This window comes from Daldinia loculata (genome assembly GCF_022478755.1).
Source record: "Daldinia loculata strain CBS 113971 unplaced genomic scaffold F4817scaffold_56, whole genome shotgun sequence".
Classification (NCBI taxonomy): domain Eukaryota; kingdom Fungi; phylum Ascomycota; class Sordariomycetes; order Xylariales; family Hypoxylaceae; genus Daldinia; species Daldinia loculata.
The window spans coordinates 2,872-18,319 of record NW_026054910.1 but is presented as its reverse complement, the minus strand read 5'-3'; the positions used below and the strand labels follow the sequence as shown (position 1 = coordinate 18,319).

Here is a 15,448-nt window from a genome sequence, read left to right as displayed (position 1 = left end):
CAACCAAACTATTTATTGGGGGGGGGGGGGGGGGGGACTTTGTCCCAGATTTGACGAGGGAGTTTGTGATGGTGGTGGATAGCATGACTTAGGTATCTTACAATTAAAGTCAGTCAAATGCAGATGAATAGGTAAGTACCTAGGTAGGTACATAGGTATTTTTTAATAACGTACCAGACAGCTGACAACAATATGGTCGACTACGTGATGCAGCCAGATGGAGATATGTTTTCCTCATCAAGTTCAAAATTTACCCGCCACTTTTTCAAAATGGCGGAAGTAACAACTTGCTTGTTCTGTTATATAGGTATACTCTCAGGGAAATTAATACTAGTACCTATATCTACGTCCTAATCTTTTTTACTTTTGTGCAAGGCTGTGCTTAAAAGTACTAAAAGGTAGGAAAGTTTGAAACTATTCACATGAAAATAACAAAGCGAGAGCATAATCCCATAGTGAGCATAGCATTGTTTATAGTGATGTTTAACACCCCCAATTGGAGGAAACTACCTAAAAGACGACAATCAAGAAGGTGAACAACAGTACCATATGATAATTTAAAACCTCCCAATATACTTGCGTGGCCGACTACTCAGAATAAAAAGAGGGAAGTGTATTGTAGTTTGAGGAATTACTTACATAAGTAGTCCGTCCATGATTAGTGCAGTGACTATAACACTTTTTCAAAATGTATGAGAAGAGTGTGTTTAGAAGTACCTATGTATTGCTTAAAATATTTCATTCGGCGCAAAGGTAAAACTTAAAGCATCATCAGCTTTGGTAAAGTTAAATCTAAAATATCGCAGTGTTGTCGCCTACCTAATGGAACCTTAGTCATTAAATTCGTTTATAAGTAATTCATATATCGCAATATCCGAATAGGAGGACTTTCTCCAGCCACAATGATGACAATGTGGCTTGTGCGTTCAACATCATGAATAGTGGATGTTTACGCGTTCACCGTCTGATCTATCAGCTAATGTCTCTATCACCATAAACATGTCAACTATAAGAAGTTAATAATGTATTTCGCACGTTTATCTTCTTTGGCGTGTTTATTAGCACCATTCACGGTTGCTACTAAGGCCGGTAATGTTGACTATCAACATGTGAAGCAAGTCGCGATCATAGGTAAGTTGAAATTAGGCAGTCATCTCACAGTCTAGCATACAATACATACAATAAGGAGCCCCAACATCAGCATTGGAGCTACCAAAAATCACCTACAATGGTTTAACCTAAATCGATCATTGATATTATTCCCGGGACACTATTTATGAAACGGTTAATTTCATACTGCTTCCTTGTTACTGACACACTCGCTAGGTGCTGGCGCTGCCGGCTCCTCCGCGGCTTACCACTTGCATAAATATGCTCAGCAGGAAGGCATCGACGTCAATATCACCATCTTTGAGAAAACCAACCACATCGGTGGCCGTACTCTCACAGTAGATGTCTACGATGACCCTCTTAGTCCAGTTGAGCTGGGCGCCTCTATATTTGTCGAGGTGAATCACATCCTCTACAACGCTACCAGGGACTTCAACCTACTTGTTACCGAGCCGGGAACTGATGAGAAGGGGCTACTTGGTATTTGGGATGGCAAGCGCTTCGTCTACACGCAAGACTCGGAGTCCTGGGGATGGTGGAACCTTGTCAAGCTCTTCTGGAAGTACGGAACCGCCCCGTACTACACTCATCGGCTCGTTCAAGAAACCGTAGGATCCTTTTTGAAGCTTTACCAGTCCCCCTACTTCCCCTTCAGATCTCTCTCGGCGAGCGCGTATGAGCTTGGTCTTGTGCAGATAACGGGCTTGACTGGGAAGCAATTTCTAGCTGAAAACAAGCTTGATGGGCCGTTTGCTCATGATATCGTGCAAGCAAGTACCCGTGTGAACTATGCCTCGAATCTACAGTATATACACGGCCTTGGCACTATGGTCGGTTCTTACAACAACTATAAGTGGACTAGACGGGACTAATATTCGATTTTAGGTTGCGATGGCCCCTGAAGGAGCAGTAGCTGTAGCCGGCGGCAATTGGCAGATATTCTCTAATATGGTGGCGGACTCTAAAGCTCACATCTCCCTGAATTCAAGTGTGACTGCCATCACCAAGGAAAAGAGCAGTGCTTCTGGCTCGGTGCCACCGAAATACAGAATACAGACTGCAACAACTGGTGCTACTAATGATGAGGCAGAAACATACCCAGTTGCCTTCGATGATGTTGTCATCGCAACCCCGTACCAATTCAGCGGAATTAGTCACGATGATAATGTCATGCCCCACCCCGTGGACTCGATCCCGTATGTCGAGCTGCATGTGACGCTTTTCGCATCTCCTTACAAGTTCAGCGCAGAGTTCTTCAACCTCGAGCCTGCTTCCACAGTGCCTATCTCCGTGCTCACAACGTTAGGCGAAGATGACGAAGCCAAGCCTGGACCGGAAGGAGCTGGCAGCGCTGGTTTCTTCTCCGCGACTTTGGTAAAGGTGGTGACAAACCCGAAGACACACAATGCCGAGTATGTGTATAAGATCTTCTCGCCTCATAAAGTGACACCCGAATTCTTGTCCCGATTGTTAGGCGTTCAGGTGCCAGATACGTTCACTCGACCTGTTGGCGACGAGGAAAAGGACACCAGGGAGGGCGCAACGACTGTTCTCGACCCCATCTCGTGGTACCATCCCACCATCTTCCACCCTTATCCCCAGAAGTACCCCCGCGTTACGTTCCAGGACCCCATTCTAGGGGACGGGCTGTACTACACGTCAGGCATCGAGAGCTTTATCTCGACCATGGAGACGAGCGCGCTAATGGGTATGAATGTCGCGCGACTTATTGCTGATGACTACCTGAGTAAACTACGCGTTGTAGACGGCGAGGGAGAGCACTCCCAGAAAGTCTTGTCTGAGTGGCAGAATGAAACTGCGGTAGGACACGATCTACCCGTCGAGGACACGGAGGAGCTTTAGGGAATACCTCTTTCGAGTATCATATTATAGCAAATTGACTAATGAAATTTCTGTTGTAACTTGTCTATCCGCCTACACAGTCGAGAGTCCGATATCTTCTTCCCTCTCACCCCTCGCGTGAAGTCTATTCCAAATCCGCCGGAAGAAGGGTTGCTCAATCGGTTTGTTTGATTGTTGAGAAGAACTGCCATTAGAATTACCGTTTGTATGACCGTTAGGATGGCCATTTTCTTGTCCGCTCTCAGGTAGTGAACCATTCGAACTGTTCCCATTCTCAGCACCTCCCTGCTTGGCTTTAGCACGATTCTCTTTTTGCCGGCGTTTTTCAAATCTTTTTGTTAGGTGAGCTTCCCTAGCCTTGTTTTTGACGCGATTAGCGAAGACGTTCGCCTCATGGTGAAATTCCTTGCTCGACCAGCTGGCATCGCGCCAGTGGTTATATACGCCGGAATCCACTATAACAGTGATTATCAACCTCTTCCATATGTAAAATAAGCTAGCGCGAATCCATCCGCCGAAAGCAAGGAGCAAACTTAGGATAATGACCGCAGCTGAGATAGTGACTTAATGGTTTTGATAATATGTCAGTTTGGATATATACTTGCAGCAGGAATGTCGTCTTACACATGTACAAGAACTCCCGGTGTATGGACCAAGTTTCACTAGTGATTTCCATATTATTCATACCAAAGACGCTAGACATGAATGACAGGGGAAGCTGAAGATCCAAGGCTATTAGTACCTATGAAAGCTCACGGGGCCAGTTCAACTTACAAAAATGATGGTCACGAGTGTAAACATCATGATCGATTGGCTTTGCTTAATGGTCTCGTTTGATTGTCTGACAGCTTGCCACGCCTGGACGACACTGGCCTGTTGTTGTTTCAATTCCAATAAGTCCTTGACCTAGAGTTTAAATAAGCTTCGATTGGCTTCATGTGGAATGTTCATTGTGTAGAGGAGCATGCTAGGGGTTCGATTCTTACACTATCGGCTGTACGACCAGCTATTTTTCGTAGCTCTTCAAGTTCATCGATCCGTCCCTTGATAGTTTCCAGGAGCTCATCAGCATTGAGCTTAAACCAGTTGTAATCGTCTCGCCTTTTCTCAAATGCTGATTTCACATCCCCAGCTGGAGTTTCTCTTTCTTTTTCATACTCGGCGAGACTTTCGGCAATCCTTTTCGTTTCCCCCCTTAAAGTATTGCTTATCATTTCCCGCTTCTTATTTTCGCCAAATTTTCCAAAGGGATCGAGCAAGTTTTCGGCATTGGAAGTAAATGCTGAAAGCATTTTCTCGTGGACCTTTGTTATGTGTATCATAATATCCAACTCTTCCACTATGTCCTTAATCTCCCGCTCAAGCTGCCCTTCAGGATGAATATCAAGAAGCGTCACGTGAAGCTCTGAAGCGTCCCCATTCCCGTTGGATTTGTAGATATCACTAGCGTTATCAGCCCAGCGCCAAAGCCTTTCAAAAGCTACGGTTTGCTTATGCATCTGTTTGTGTTTGTTAGAACTGGCGCAGTTCACATTTTGGCTTCAGCACTCACAATATTCCCAATAGCTTTCGAGAAGGTATCAATGACTTGTGGCTGCCGACTTGTCGTTCTTGTTCGATTGAATAATGTATTGACGCATTCATCAATAATAATTAAGCCAAGATCAAAAGCGGTACGAATCTGGTCGTGACCAATCTCCTGGATGCGTACTCTTATCGACTTGTGAACGGCCGAACTATCTTGCTTGTTCGAACCGTATCGTTTCGGAAAGCAGGTAATAATCGTCTTTGCATCCAGAACCCACATCCACAACTGGTCCACCATGACAACACAGGATAGCTTTTGGATATTCCTTTTGCATTCCTTACATTTCCCCTTGATGTCGAAATCCTCGTGTTCTTGCCATGTATTCTTGCCCGGATCATATTTATGGAATTTTTCAGGTTCTGTAGTCGTGTGTCTGTATACAACTTGATCTCTGTCCCTTTCCCATGTCGAGTTGAGTGTCCAGTGGTAGGCTTGATCGAGAGTACGCCGAGGATGAAGAGGGGGGTCTTTAGAAATATATTCACGGAGCAGTTTCTTATCCCGATAGTTTGACATCCCTTCATATAGTCTGGCAGCGTCAAGGAGGAACTGACCTAAAGGATTCTTGATCAGAAACCGACCATTGTCATCTACTTCACGTAGACTCTTAATTTCATTTCGTTCTCTCATCAACTTTAAGAGTCTGCTCATAGTTGCTACCTTTATCCTAGACCTTTGTTGTCTTGTCGGTGTCGGTTGCATTTCTGAAGCGTTTAGACTTTCATCTCTCTTAAGATCTTCTTCTGCAATACTATCCTCAATTTCCATTGCGAACTGCTCATTCTTTCTTGATGTATCCCAGTGGAGGTATGGCATCTATGTTTGATTTCTCTTAGTTGGAGAATTCTCATGTTATGAAGGAGGAGAAGCTCACGAAAAGGACCATATTCCTGTGAAAGTACTTAATATTTTCTGGGTCTATAATACCATGAGCACATGTCCGATCAGGATCAGATAGGAATGACCTGGTTACCAGACGATATCGTTGCACACATCGGCTTCATGTGCCTTGCATGTGCCGGGCTGTGAGGCTGACTACCATGCAGCTGTCCTCGCCAATATTGGTCCCGAAGAATCATGTAAGCTTTTGTCTTTTTCTCTCGCTTCAGCTCGCGATGTGTAGCGTGGTAGTGAGGTCTTTCTTCCCCGAAGTATCGTCCAATAGCGCGCTAATAGTTGTTGGTTGATATATATATATACTATATGGGCGAAACACTTACTTCGATCCACTAGATTCGGATGAAATTAGCAAGGGACTCAGCTTATAATATTCTAGGTTAAAGCTTAACTTACATCCATATTATTCGACGGAATATGGAAATATCTTATTAAGCGGTCTGGTGAAGAGTCGTTATGACGTAACAAATTATCCTCGTCATTTAACAAACTGCTAAGCGTTGTCTTCTGGTTCGGAAATTTGTTCCACACTCCACGACCCTCTACTTCGTAAGGCTTTCCATCATTGAATTGAATAATTGGTACGGTGATGTCCTTCTCCAAATCATAATCCTCATCCCTGCTTTCTTCACTTGGTGTCGATGAGCTTCCTTTACCCTTATCCCTTCGTTTCTGCCGAACAGATTCAATATTTTTCTCATACTCTGAGCACTTACGCCACGCATCCAAGCTTTCCTCCACTCTGTCTACCAAGTGTTTATCCTTGCTATCTTTCGATAATTGCTTGCGGAGAAAGCCGATACGCTTTAATTCGTTTTTACAATCGGCTTCCCAGGATATTCTTTTTTGTTCGGTAAGTTCCTTTGCCTTCTCAAAACTGTGATGTAGAACTTCTTGTTGATGCTTAGCCTCCTGTTCCCAGATACGAAATCCAGGAGTGAAGAACTCTGCTTGATCACAGAATTCAATGCATCCTATATAATGAAGCAGATGATCTTTAATGTCGCATCCGTGTTCATCAGAGCTCAGGCAGGTAGCCCCGGAAATAGTACTTTCGTCCATATTGGGAGGAGACATAGTCTCCAAATAAAGAAGCTTGGTAATGGGTTGGATACCTAGATCCTAGGAATGGAAAAGAGATAGGTGGTGAGGAAAAGCGACTCTTATACAGAACTAAGTCATCACAGGGGCTAAAACTACGATCTGGATATGATATCATAATCAGCAACTACCTACCTAGGCACTTCCATTGGGGACTCATTTCAGCTACGGGAAAGTAGTCAGTGCTCCGCTTACATTAATAATAGCTTCGGCGATGTGCATTGCAGCCTCGCCTCTATATCGGCGAATCACCGATGCCCTTTGTCCAACGAAAACAGTAGTATGAGAAGCGGTGTAATTATTACGTATGATCTCCAACGTACATGAAGAATTTCGGGCAGCGGCATGAACGAATACCGCATTTTTGCACTTTGCGCTGATACGCATCGGAGTCTCCTAGAGGACTTAAATGAGCAGCCAATAAGCTGTTAGCTATAGATACACTAAACGAAGCAAAGCAACGAGGAACGGGCGTATGTGGGGGCTATTTTCCCAGTATTAGGCAATAGGCCGTGCTAATCGATGCGGCTGAAGGTGGTCATGGAAGTTGGAGGCTCTATCGGGATATGAATCGGCGAATGGACTCGTATAAGATATCTATATGCAGGTAAGTGCTTAGCTGGACCACCCCTGTCCGAGGAACACCTCCTAGCGGGCATACAGCCGGCTGAACTCCCCAGCCTGCCTTAGGGTGGAGGGTATATTTGGCAATAATGTGCTGCGTTATCATCAGCTGAAATCCCTTTTCGACCCCTGAAATGGCTATGCCCATTCGACAGTCCTACTGTTGTTGGCTGTCTTCAATTGACTTTGGGATCAAGTTTTCTAAAAACTGTTAATATCAAGGACATGTGTTTCAAGAGAAACTCACTGGTTTTTCATCGGGGTTCCGTTATGTACCTGGGTAGGTAGTGTTTATTACGTGAAACCCATTCACGAAAGTTGAGGCTGTTAACTTTTACTATTTTCATCAACGCCTAATCAAATTCTCGACTTTGGTGTCATTTATACATCACATATTATATACATGAGCTTGCTGAGAATACATGGTAGCCTGGTTTTTAAACCCTCGAGTCAAATCAATCGTATCGTTATCCACTTTATATAGGGAGAAAAGGGGCGTTTTAGGGAGACAATTCCTTACCACCCTTATCCCTTCTTTTCTCTTCATCAAATAATCATAATGCGTGGTATATAACCGTTGCGTTCCTATATGTTGATTTGCTACGACATGAAATAGAGTAATTATTGACGCGAAATATTCTTGCCCCTGTCTGAAATAGACTTCTCACTGCGTGTCTACGAGGCGGTTGGATTATTGACTAGTAAAGGCTTAGTCGTCAGCTCAAGTGATGAAGACCCCTTTGCCCGATGCATATCATCCAATTGATACCCGGTTTCTATCGCAGCTCGCGTCATATTTGATCTTGATATATAGTCTGTATGGTGGATTTCATGGGAAGCATTCCATGAGCTTCCCGGTGATGGTAGGGACTTCGGCTGTTTTGTTCGCCATCTCCTGGGTACGAACCTCTCGTACATAATACCCCTGAATGTTCGAGTAAGGCCAAATACTATCCATATTGCCAATCCAGGTGTCACGCCATATATGTATCCGATAATTCTCATAGTTCGCTTTGATATAATAAAGCTGAGCCCACATGAGATCATCCAATAGGCTAGGGAGATGAGTTACTATATTTACGTGGTAATTATCGGTCTTGATGAAAAACTTACGCGTAATTGTATATCTGCTGCACGATGCTACTCATGGTGCATAATAGGGAAAAGTACGCGATTAAGGCTACATCTATAGGGATCCTGGTTAGAATGCACCCGGCTTTTAGAACGTTGGTGGGATCATTCGGGCTCACAGCTTAGCCTCTCGTGACTGATCCAGTAAAGCCATATGAGGAGAATATTGGTAAAGAGGCAAATAAACGTGAACAACAGCACGCCTACAGCATCCCCAATAGTTCCTGCTGGCAATTGAGGCATCCTGGATCGTCTCTTAGCCTGCTGCGCTCGATAGTAAAATAGGGCTAATAGAGGTGAAATAGAAGAACCAACATCTAATGCCGTATTCTTAAGCCGGAGCCTTACGGATCGGTGGTACGATGATTGATTTGTTTCGCGTACAATCGGCAGGGCTTTTCTTGGCGATTCCAATATGCGCCGTAATCACCGTAGCAAACGCTTATAGCTGTTTGATAGGCCTGTAATTAAACAGCTAACAAGCATTTTGCATGCAGCTAAAGAGCACACACTTCATCTAACATCGAGATTAGAGGATAGAAGATAGAAGATAGAAGATAGAAGATAGAAGATAGAGGATAGAGGATAATATTCCGATAAAGAATCTAGTTCTTATTCACACCTTCCTCTAATAATATCGCTCGCGGCAAGGCCTCGTGTTCAATCCCGTCGACACACACTTATGAATGCGGATACAGAACGCCGCGTTCTAGTTCTAATGCACTCTGTAAAATTGATTTAATTTTTAATTTATTAGAATCATGGGATTCAGACATGTTATCTCTTAGATAGATTATGCGTTATACTATCCCCATGATGAATCGGCGTGGGAGATGTATCAAAACGCCGTCCGCGGGCGCCGAGCGGTGTCCGTCGGAGAGACGCGTTGAAATGAGTTGCTACCTTGTAAAGGGGTACATTATCACAATCTAATTGCTCCCATTTGGAGCAAATAAAACGGCGACGAAGGATGTGTCGTTTGATACTATCTCGGCGCGTTATTACACCTTTGAATTCGCGATCATCGTTGGAGTCGATCAATTTAACGGACACGGTCACTGTCGCGAAACCCAGCAATCATAATAATCATGGACAGTCATATTAGTCCAACGCAAAATAGTACATCGCGCCGACGCAGGCAGGGCGACACTTGCATTGGAAATGGGACACCAAAGCTTTCCCTAAGAGCTCGGAATGGCCATACGAGCTGGCCGACAGAGAAGAAGTATCATAAACACAGAAAGTCTCGGTCTCTCCTGCGTCGGTCATGGACTTTACCGCTGATGCTCACGTTAGCGACCCTTTTTCTCTGCGCTCCCAATCCGACGAGCTCTAACGTTATCCATCACTTTCTCTTTCTATCTTACAAGGTAGATGGTGTTGACAGCTCTCCACAGTACGGTAAAGGTCCGTGGGACTTTGCATTCGTGGGCTTCTATACCATACTCCTGTCCTTCGCCCGCGAATTCGTCATGTACGAGGTGCTACGCCCACTAGCTCGAAGTTTCGGCATCAAATCGCGAGCCAAGCAGTTGCGATTTATGGAACAGATGTATATCGCCTTCTATATCGCCTTCATGGGGCCGTTCGGCATGTACTGCATGAAGCAGACTCCAGTGTGGTATTTCAACACGAGAGGCATGTACGAAGGCTTCCCGCATAAAACCCATAACGCGAATATTAAGTTTTATTACTTATTTCAGGCCGCTTTCTGGGTGCAGCAGTCTGTAGTCATGCTGCTCGGATTCGAACAGAGACGCAAGGACTTTAAGGAGCTCGTCGGTCACCATATTGTGACCATAGCCCTTATCGGTCTCAGCTACAGGTTTCACTTCACGTATATGGGCATTGCAGTCTACGTCACACACGATATTAGCGACTTTTTCCTAGCTGTGAGTTAATCAAGTCACTATGGCTTTCTTCCGCATCCTCTGCAGGGCTATCGAGAAGATTTTAAGCTAACTCATATGACCTTATAGATATCTAAGTCGTTGAACTATATCAATAGCCCATATCAAGGACACTCGTTCGGCCTATGTATAATTATATGGACTTATTTACGGCATTACATCAACCTCCGCATCATATACTCCCTCTTTAACGAATCCAGCACAATCGGACCTTACGAACTCGACTGGGAAACAGAGCAGTACAAATCTCCGCTGTCAAATACCATCACGTTTGCTCTGCTAGCATCGCTTCAGGTCCTGAACCTATTCTGGCTATACTGCCTTCTACGTAACGCCTACAGGTTCGTCTTCTTGGGAATTGCGAAGGACGATCGGTCGGAAGATGAGGTGCCGGAAACTGACATCGTGGGACGCGAGAAGGACAATATAGCTGATACTTTGGCGAGTCAGGGGGAAAATCTTCCTCCCCTAAACGGCAACTCGGTATCTACATAGACGTTGGGGAATTCCAACACAAAGTGTAAAGGTTGGATATCGATCCAGATATAATTGTTAGGATGTAAAACTGCATTATTATGGGCTGGTTACAGATGAGTGCACTTTCCACTAGACTTACATTCTCCTGGCCTATTGGGTAACTAGAAGGTCCCAAAATATATATATTCTTAATAATGCGGAAGTAATGTCTTAACCGCATGAGTTCCGGATCATCGTACACAGCCACCTCCACGTGTCTCGATACCCAAGTCTGCCCGCGCTGAAGCATATGCTGGAGTATACCTCTACTAATCAAAGACCAGCTGTGCCGCACAAGGTGCCCACGACAGCCACCTCATATACCCGGCATATTTGACTTAACGTCTTCGCTAGTACTTAAATATGCCTTCTATCCCGACCGGAGACCGTGCTACTCATACAACTGCCAGGTCCTCGGCTTAAACAGTCGAGAGACACGTTCGAGGCCTACTCTCTTGAAGAAGGCACATGGGAGACTCTAACCCCGATTCCGGAGGCTTTCGCCCATATCAATGCCGCCGCTGTTAACGATAAAATCTACTTGCTCGGAGGTCTCATGGGAAATGGATCGGATATGGTGTGGCGGTCTTCACGCGACTGTTTCATCTACGACATTGTTGAACGCACATGGACGGCTCTACCCCCTATGCCGGAGGGGCAGGGCCGTGGAGCTTCAGCTATAGGAATATCCGGATATATCGTGTACTTGGCTGGAGGGTTGGACCGGCTCGAAATCGGTGGCGATCAACTTACTCTTGATATTGTGACCGCATATGACACCGAAAAGGGAACATGGACAACGCTACCAAGTATTCCTGCACCGAGAGATCACGTCGGGGGAGCAGTCATAGGCCAGAAGTTCTACGTTGTTGGCGGTCGCGATCACGGGCAAGTGAACGTGCGTAACACAACCTGGTCTCTCGATCTCAACGCGCCATCAAAGGGATGGGTAGCCCATGCCGAAATGCCTACCGCCCGCGGTGGACTTGCGGTTGGCGTCATCGGCGATTACATTGCAACTTTCGGGGGCGAAGGCAACCCAGCACCCGGGTCGAACGGCGTATACAACGAAACGGAAGTTTACAGTGTGAAGGACGACGTATGGTTCAAGCAGCCGGCTATGCGACACCCGAGGCATGGTACGGCGGCCGCCTCGGTAAACGGTCGCATCTACATCCCAGGCGGTGGTATTGTCATGGGCTCGGGACCAGTGGATACGTTTGATTCATTCTAACTGAGTCCTTGATGCCCTGTTGAGGTTATAGGAAGAATCGGGGGGATTTATTCGGCGCGGAATATATTTAAATAAGAGTCGAGGTTACTACATCTTATCCAATCCCAGTGAGAAATGTTATGTATTTAATACGGATGCTATGTATAATTCTGAGTTGTATCAAGCAGAAAGGCTCTATAAATGAACCGTAAATATTCTCTAGAACTAAGAGAACTCGTTGGTTTTAGAAATGGCAAGATATTACTCAAAACCGCACGTTCTCAGGAGAGGGGTCAGTCAGTCATACTTTAGATTGTTACTTGCTCTTAAAGTATTGTTTAAAAATGGCTATTCTAATTTATTTTTGGTAGAAGAGTAGAATATTAAAATCGAAGTGTTCACAGTTAACATTAGGTAGTGGGTCGTGCTCATTAAGAGAATTATCTTTTACTTATAATTAACGATCTTAAAGCCTAGAACAGCCCTGCCAGTAATGAGGCTACGGTTGACCAGACATTATTTCAGTAAACTCAGACCACAAATTCGATATCGTTCGTAGGGTTGTACCTCCCCTAGCCACACCATTTTTCAACCAATTAAAACCCGGAACAACCCCTTAAAACAACATCGAATCTGTGGTCTAAGGCAGCTCTGGGACCCCGCACACCAAAAACATACGTCTAATATTTTAAAATAATAATATTGACAATAATATTGATAAAATTATTAAAATAATAATATTAATGCGTTTTTATAGTAAGTAATAATTAATTATATAATAGTTATTAATTTTATTATTAAATTTATTAATTAAATTTACACGTTTTAAATTTTTTAAAATGTTAAAAATGGTTATAATAACGGTTGTAACGCGTTAATTACAATATTAATTATAACGGTAATTGTAATAAACGTTAAAACTTAATATATAAAACCGTATAAATATGTAAAAAAGGTTAAAAAGATTAAAAAATAATATTATTAACTTTACGTTATTAAAAAAAAAAGGATTTTATATATAATTATAAAATATTAAATTATTATATTTAAATATTTTATATAAAATTTAATATAATTAAAACGTTAAAAATTTTTAAACGTTAAAACTTAATATATAAAAACGCAATATTGTATAAATATATAAAAAAAATAAAAAAATAAATTAAATATATTATTAACTTTAAGTTATTAAAATTAAAATTATTTTATACGTTATTATAATATATTAAATTATTATAAATATAATGTTTGATTTTTTTATTATTAATAAAACTGTTAAAAACTTTTATAACGTTATATAATTTTAAATTAAAAATTTTCGAATGTTTTATTTATAATTTATAAATATAAATATACAGACCACGCGTTACGTGGCGTAAACAGGCGTAACCCGTTTCGAAAATTTCGGGTTTAAAGTTATTTAAAATAAACTAAATAAACCATTATATTAAAATAAAAAAAATAATCGCATATTAAATTAAAGTTAATAAAAAATCATTTATTATAATTAAAAAAATATTAAATATATATTTTTAAACTTTAATACAATTTATTATAATAAAAATATTTATTTAATTAATATAATATAAAAAATTAATTAATTAAATTAAAAAATTTAATTATTAATTTAATTATTAATTATTATATTTATACATTTAAATAATTTTATAATTTTAATTATTATAACATTATAATTAATATCATTTTATAATTTTAATTAAAACGAAAATAATTATTTAAATTATATATTTATATAATATATTGTTATTAAAATATTTAAAATTTTAAAAAATATTACGTATACGTATAAATTTTTAAAATAATAAATTAATAAATATTATTATTATATAAACTTATATAAACTATTAGATAAATTATTATATTTATTTTATTTATATGTTAATTATATTATTAAAATAATTTATAAAAGAAATCTTTTTTTTTTTTTCATAATTTATTAAATTTTATATTAAATAAGATTTTATAATTAATAGTTTCATTTTAATAAGCAGTTTTTAAGCTATTAATGTAATATTTTATATTTAATAAAAAATATTATATTATTTTTTTATTTCTTTTTTTATTATTTTTTAAGTTTGCTTATTACAACGGTTAAAATATAAAAAATTATTATAAACCTACTTTTTTAAAAATTATATTATTGGTATTAAAACTTTTATATAATATTTTAATATTATTGGAAATATATTATAATAATTTTATTAAATAATTAAAAAATAATAAAATATAATATAATTATTTATTAAATAATATTTTTAAATTTTTTAATAATTTTAAATCTTATAATTTACATTTATATAATTATTATTATATTTATATAATTGTTAACTATTTTCGATTAAATTTTCGATCGAAGTTAAAATTAATTTATTTTTATATTATTTTTATTTTTTTTATACAGTTTTTTTATTTTAATTAAATTAACCTTTAAATTATTTTTTTAATTAAATTAAGAAAATATATTATATTTTTTTAAGGATTTTAAATATTTTTTATAAAAACTTTATTTTAATTACTTTATACTTTAATTAAAAAATAAGTAAAAATATAAATAACGTTTTTAAAATAATAGCTTTTTTAAAAGAAAATTTATTTCTTTTAACAATACGAAAATTACCATAAAATAATATATAGTAAATTTTTTTATACGTAAAAAATTTTTAATATTTTAAATAATAACGTTTTTAACAATTTTTATAAAGTTATTAAATATAAAACTTTACCAAATTTTTAGAAAATTATAATCTTAAATAAGTTGTTAATTTATATAAATTTTGTAAGATATTTGACTTTATATAAGATTATATATTAAGCATAATATTAACACTAGTAAATAAACCAATCATATCATTAACCAAAACACCATTATTATTACCAAAAGTTTTAATATTATTAACAATACCATCATTATTAACAAAAATCCTATAATTAACATTAAAAATCTTATCGTCATTGCCAAAAATCTTATTATTAATGCCAAAGATTTTAATATAATTAATTAAAATTATATTTTTATTAAGAATAATTTTGTTATCATTTATAAAAATATTTTAACCTTTATAAAATTTAGTTAATTTATAAATATAACTTTAAATTATTAAACTAATACCAATAAAATTATAAACAATTTTACTTAATTTTAAATATTAATTAAAAAATAACCTTTGGTTACAAAAACCTTTAAAATTGTATATACCAATATAATAATTACCGATTTTAACGTAAATATTATTTTAAATAATAATATTATTAATTAAATTTATATCCGTAAAAATCTTCCAAAATAATAACAAAAAAAACATTAAACCAATTATTAAACTTTTATTAATAACAATAATATCCCTTATATTATCGGTTATTGACCCCGTTATAATATTGGCTAATAATTTAATATTGTTTATAATATATACATACGATACAATTATACCGGACAAAAATCTTACCTCGTTTAATAACGTTAATAAATAACTTTAT

General features: G+C 38.8%; 5 protein-coding genes across 5 annotated transcripts; 3 read left to right on the top strand and 2 right to left on the bottom strand.

Annotated features, from left to right (window-relative positions):
- Positions 1-973: 973 nt before the first annotated feature.
- On the top strand, positions 974-3,026 carry F4817DRAFT_347856 (prenylcysteine oxidase). Its single transcript, XM_049304603.1, has 3 exons — positions 974-1,131; positions 1,327-1,940; positions 1,996-3,026. The coding sequence occupies exons 1-3, from the start codon at positions 1,023-1,025 to the stop codon at positions 2,971-2,973; spliced, it is 1,701 nt and encodes a 566-aa protein (XP_049155750.1). The 5' UTR covers positions 974-1,022; the 3' UTR covers positions 2,974-3,026.
- F4817DRAFT_347855 (uncharacterized protein) lies at positions 3,027-6,685 on the bottom strand. Its single transcript, XM_049304602.1, has 9 exons — positions 5,855-6,685; positions 5,782-5,790; positions 5,535-5,730; positions 5,436-5,479; positions 4,526-5,377; positions 3,960-4,472; positions 3,748-3,879; positions 3,598-3,691; positions 3,027-3,536 (listed from the first exon to the last, which is right to left on the bottom strand). Exons 1-9 carry the CDS (start codon positions 6,533-6,535, stop codon positions 3,046-3,048), a joined length of 3,012 nt encoding a protein of 1,003 aa, XP_049155749.1. The 5' UTR covers positions 6,536-6,685; the 3' UTR covers positions 3,027-3,045.
- An 862-nt stretch (positions 6,686-7,547) lies between these two features.
- On the bottom strand, positions 7,548-8,871 carry F4817DRAFT_347852 (uncharacterized protein). Its single transcript, XM_049304601.1, has 2 exons — positions 8,297-8,871; positions 7,548-8,238 (listed from the first exon to the last, which is right to left on the bottom strand). Exon 2 carries the CDS (start codon positions 8,228-8,230, stop codon positions 7,859-7,861), a length of 372 nt encoding a protein of 123 aa, XP_049155748.1. The 5' UTR covers positions 8,231-8,238; positions 8,297-8,871; the 3' UTR covers positions 7,548-7,858.
- Positions 8,872-9,402: 531 nt separating this feature from the next.
- F4817DRAFT_361034 (longevity assurance proteins LAG1/LAC1) lies at positions 9,403-10,719 on the top strand (the record flags this gene model as incomplete). The annotated part of the gene is made up of 2 exons (XM_049306351.1): positions 9,403-10,206; positions 10,294-10,719. 2 exons carry the CDS (start codon positions 9,403-9,405, stop codon positions 10,717-10,719), a joined length of 1,230 nt encoding a protein of 409 aa, XP_049155747.1.
- Positions 10,720-10,838: 119 nt separating this feature from the next.
- On the top strand, positions 10,839-12,139 carry F4817DRAFT_229278 (uncharacterized protein). The gene has a single exon (XM_049298899.1). The coding sequence runs from the start codon at positions 11,297-11,299 to the stop codon at positions 11,972-11,974; it is 678 nt and encodes a 225-aa protein (XP_049155746.1). The 5' UTR covers positions 10,839-11,296; the 3' UTR covers positions 11,975-12,139.
- Positions 12,140-15,448: the final 3,309 nt, after the last annotated feature.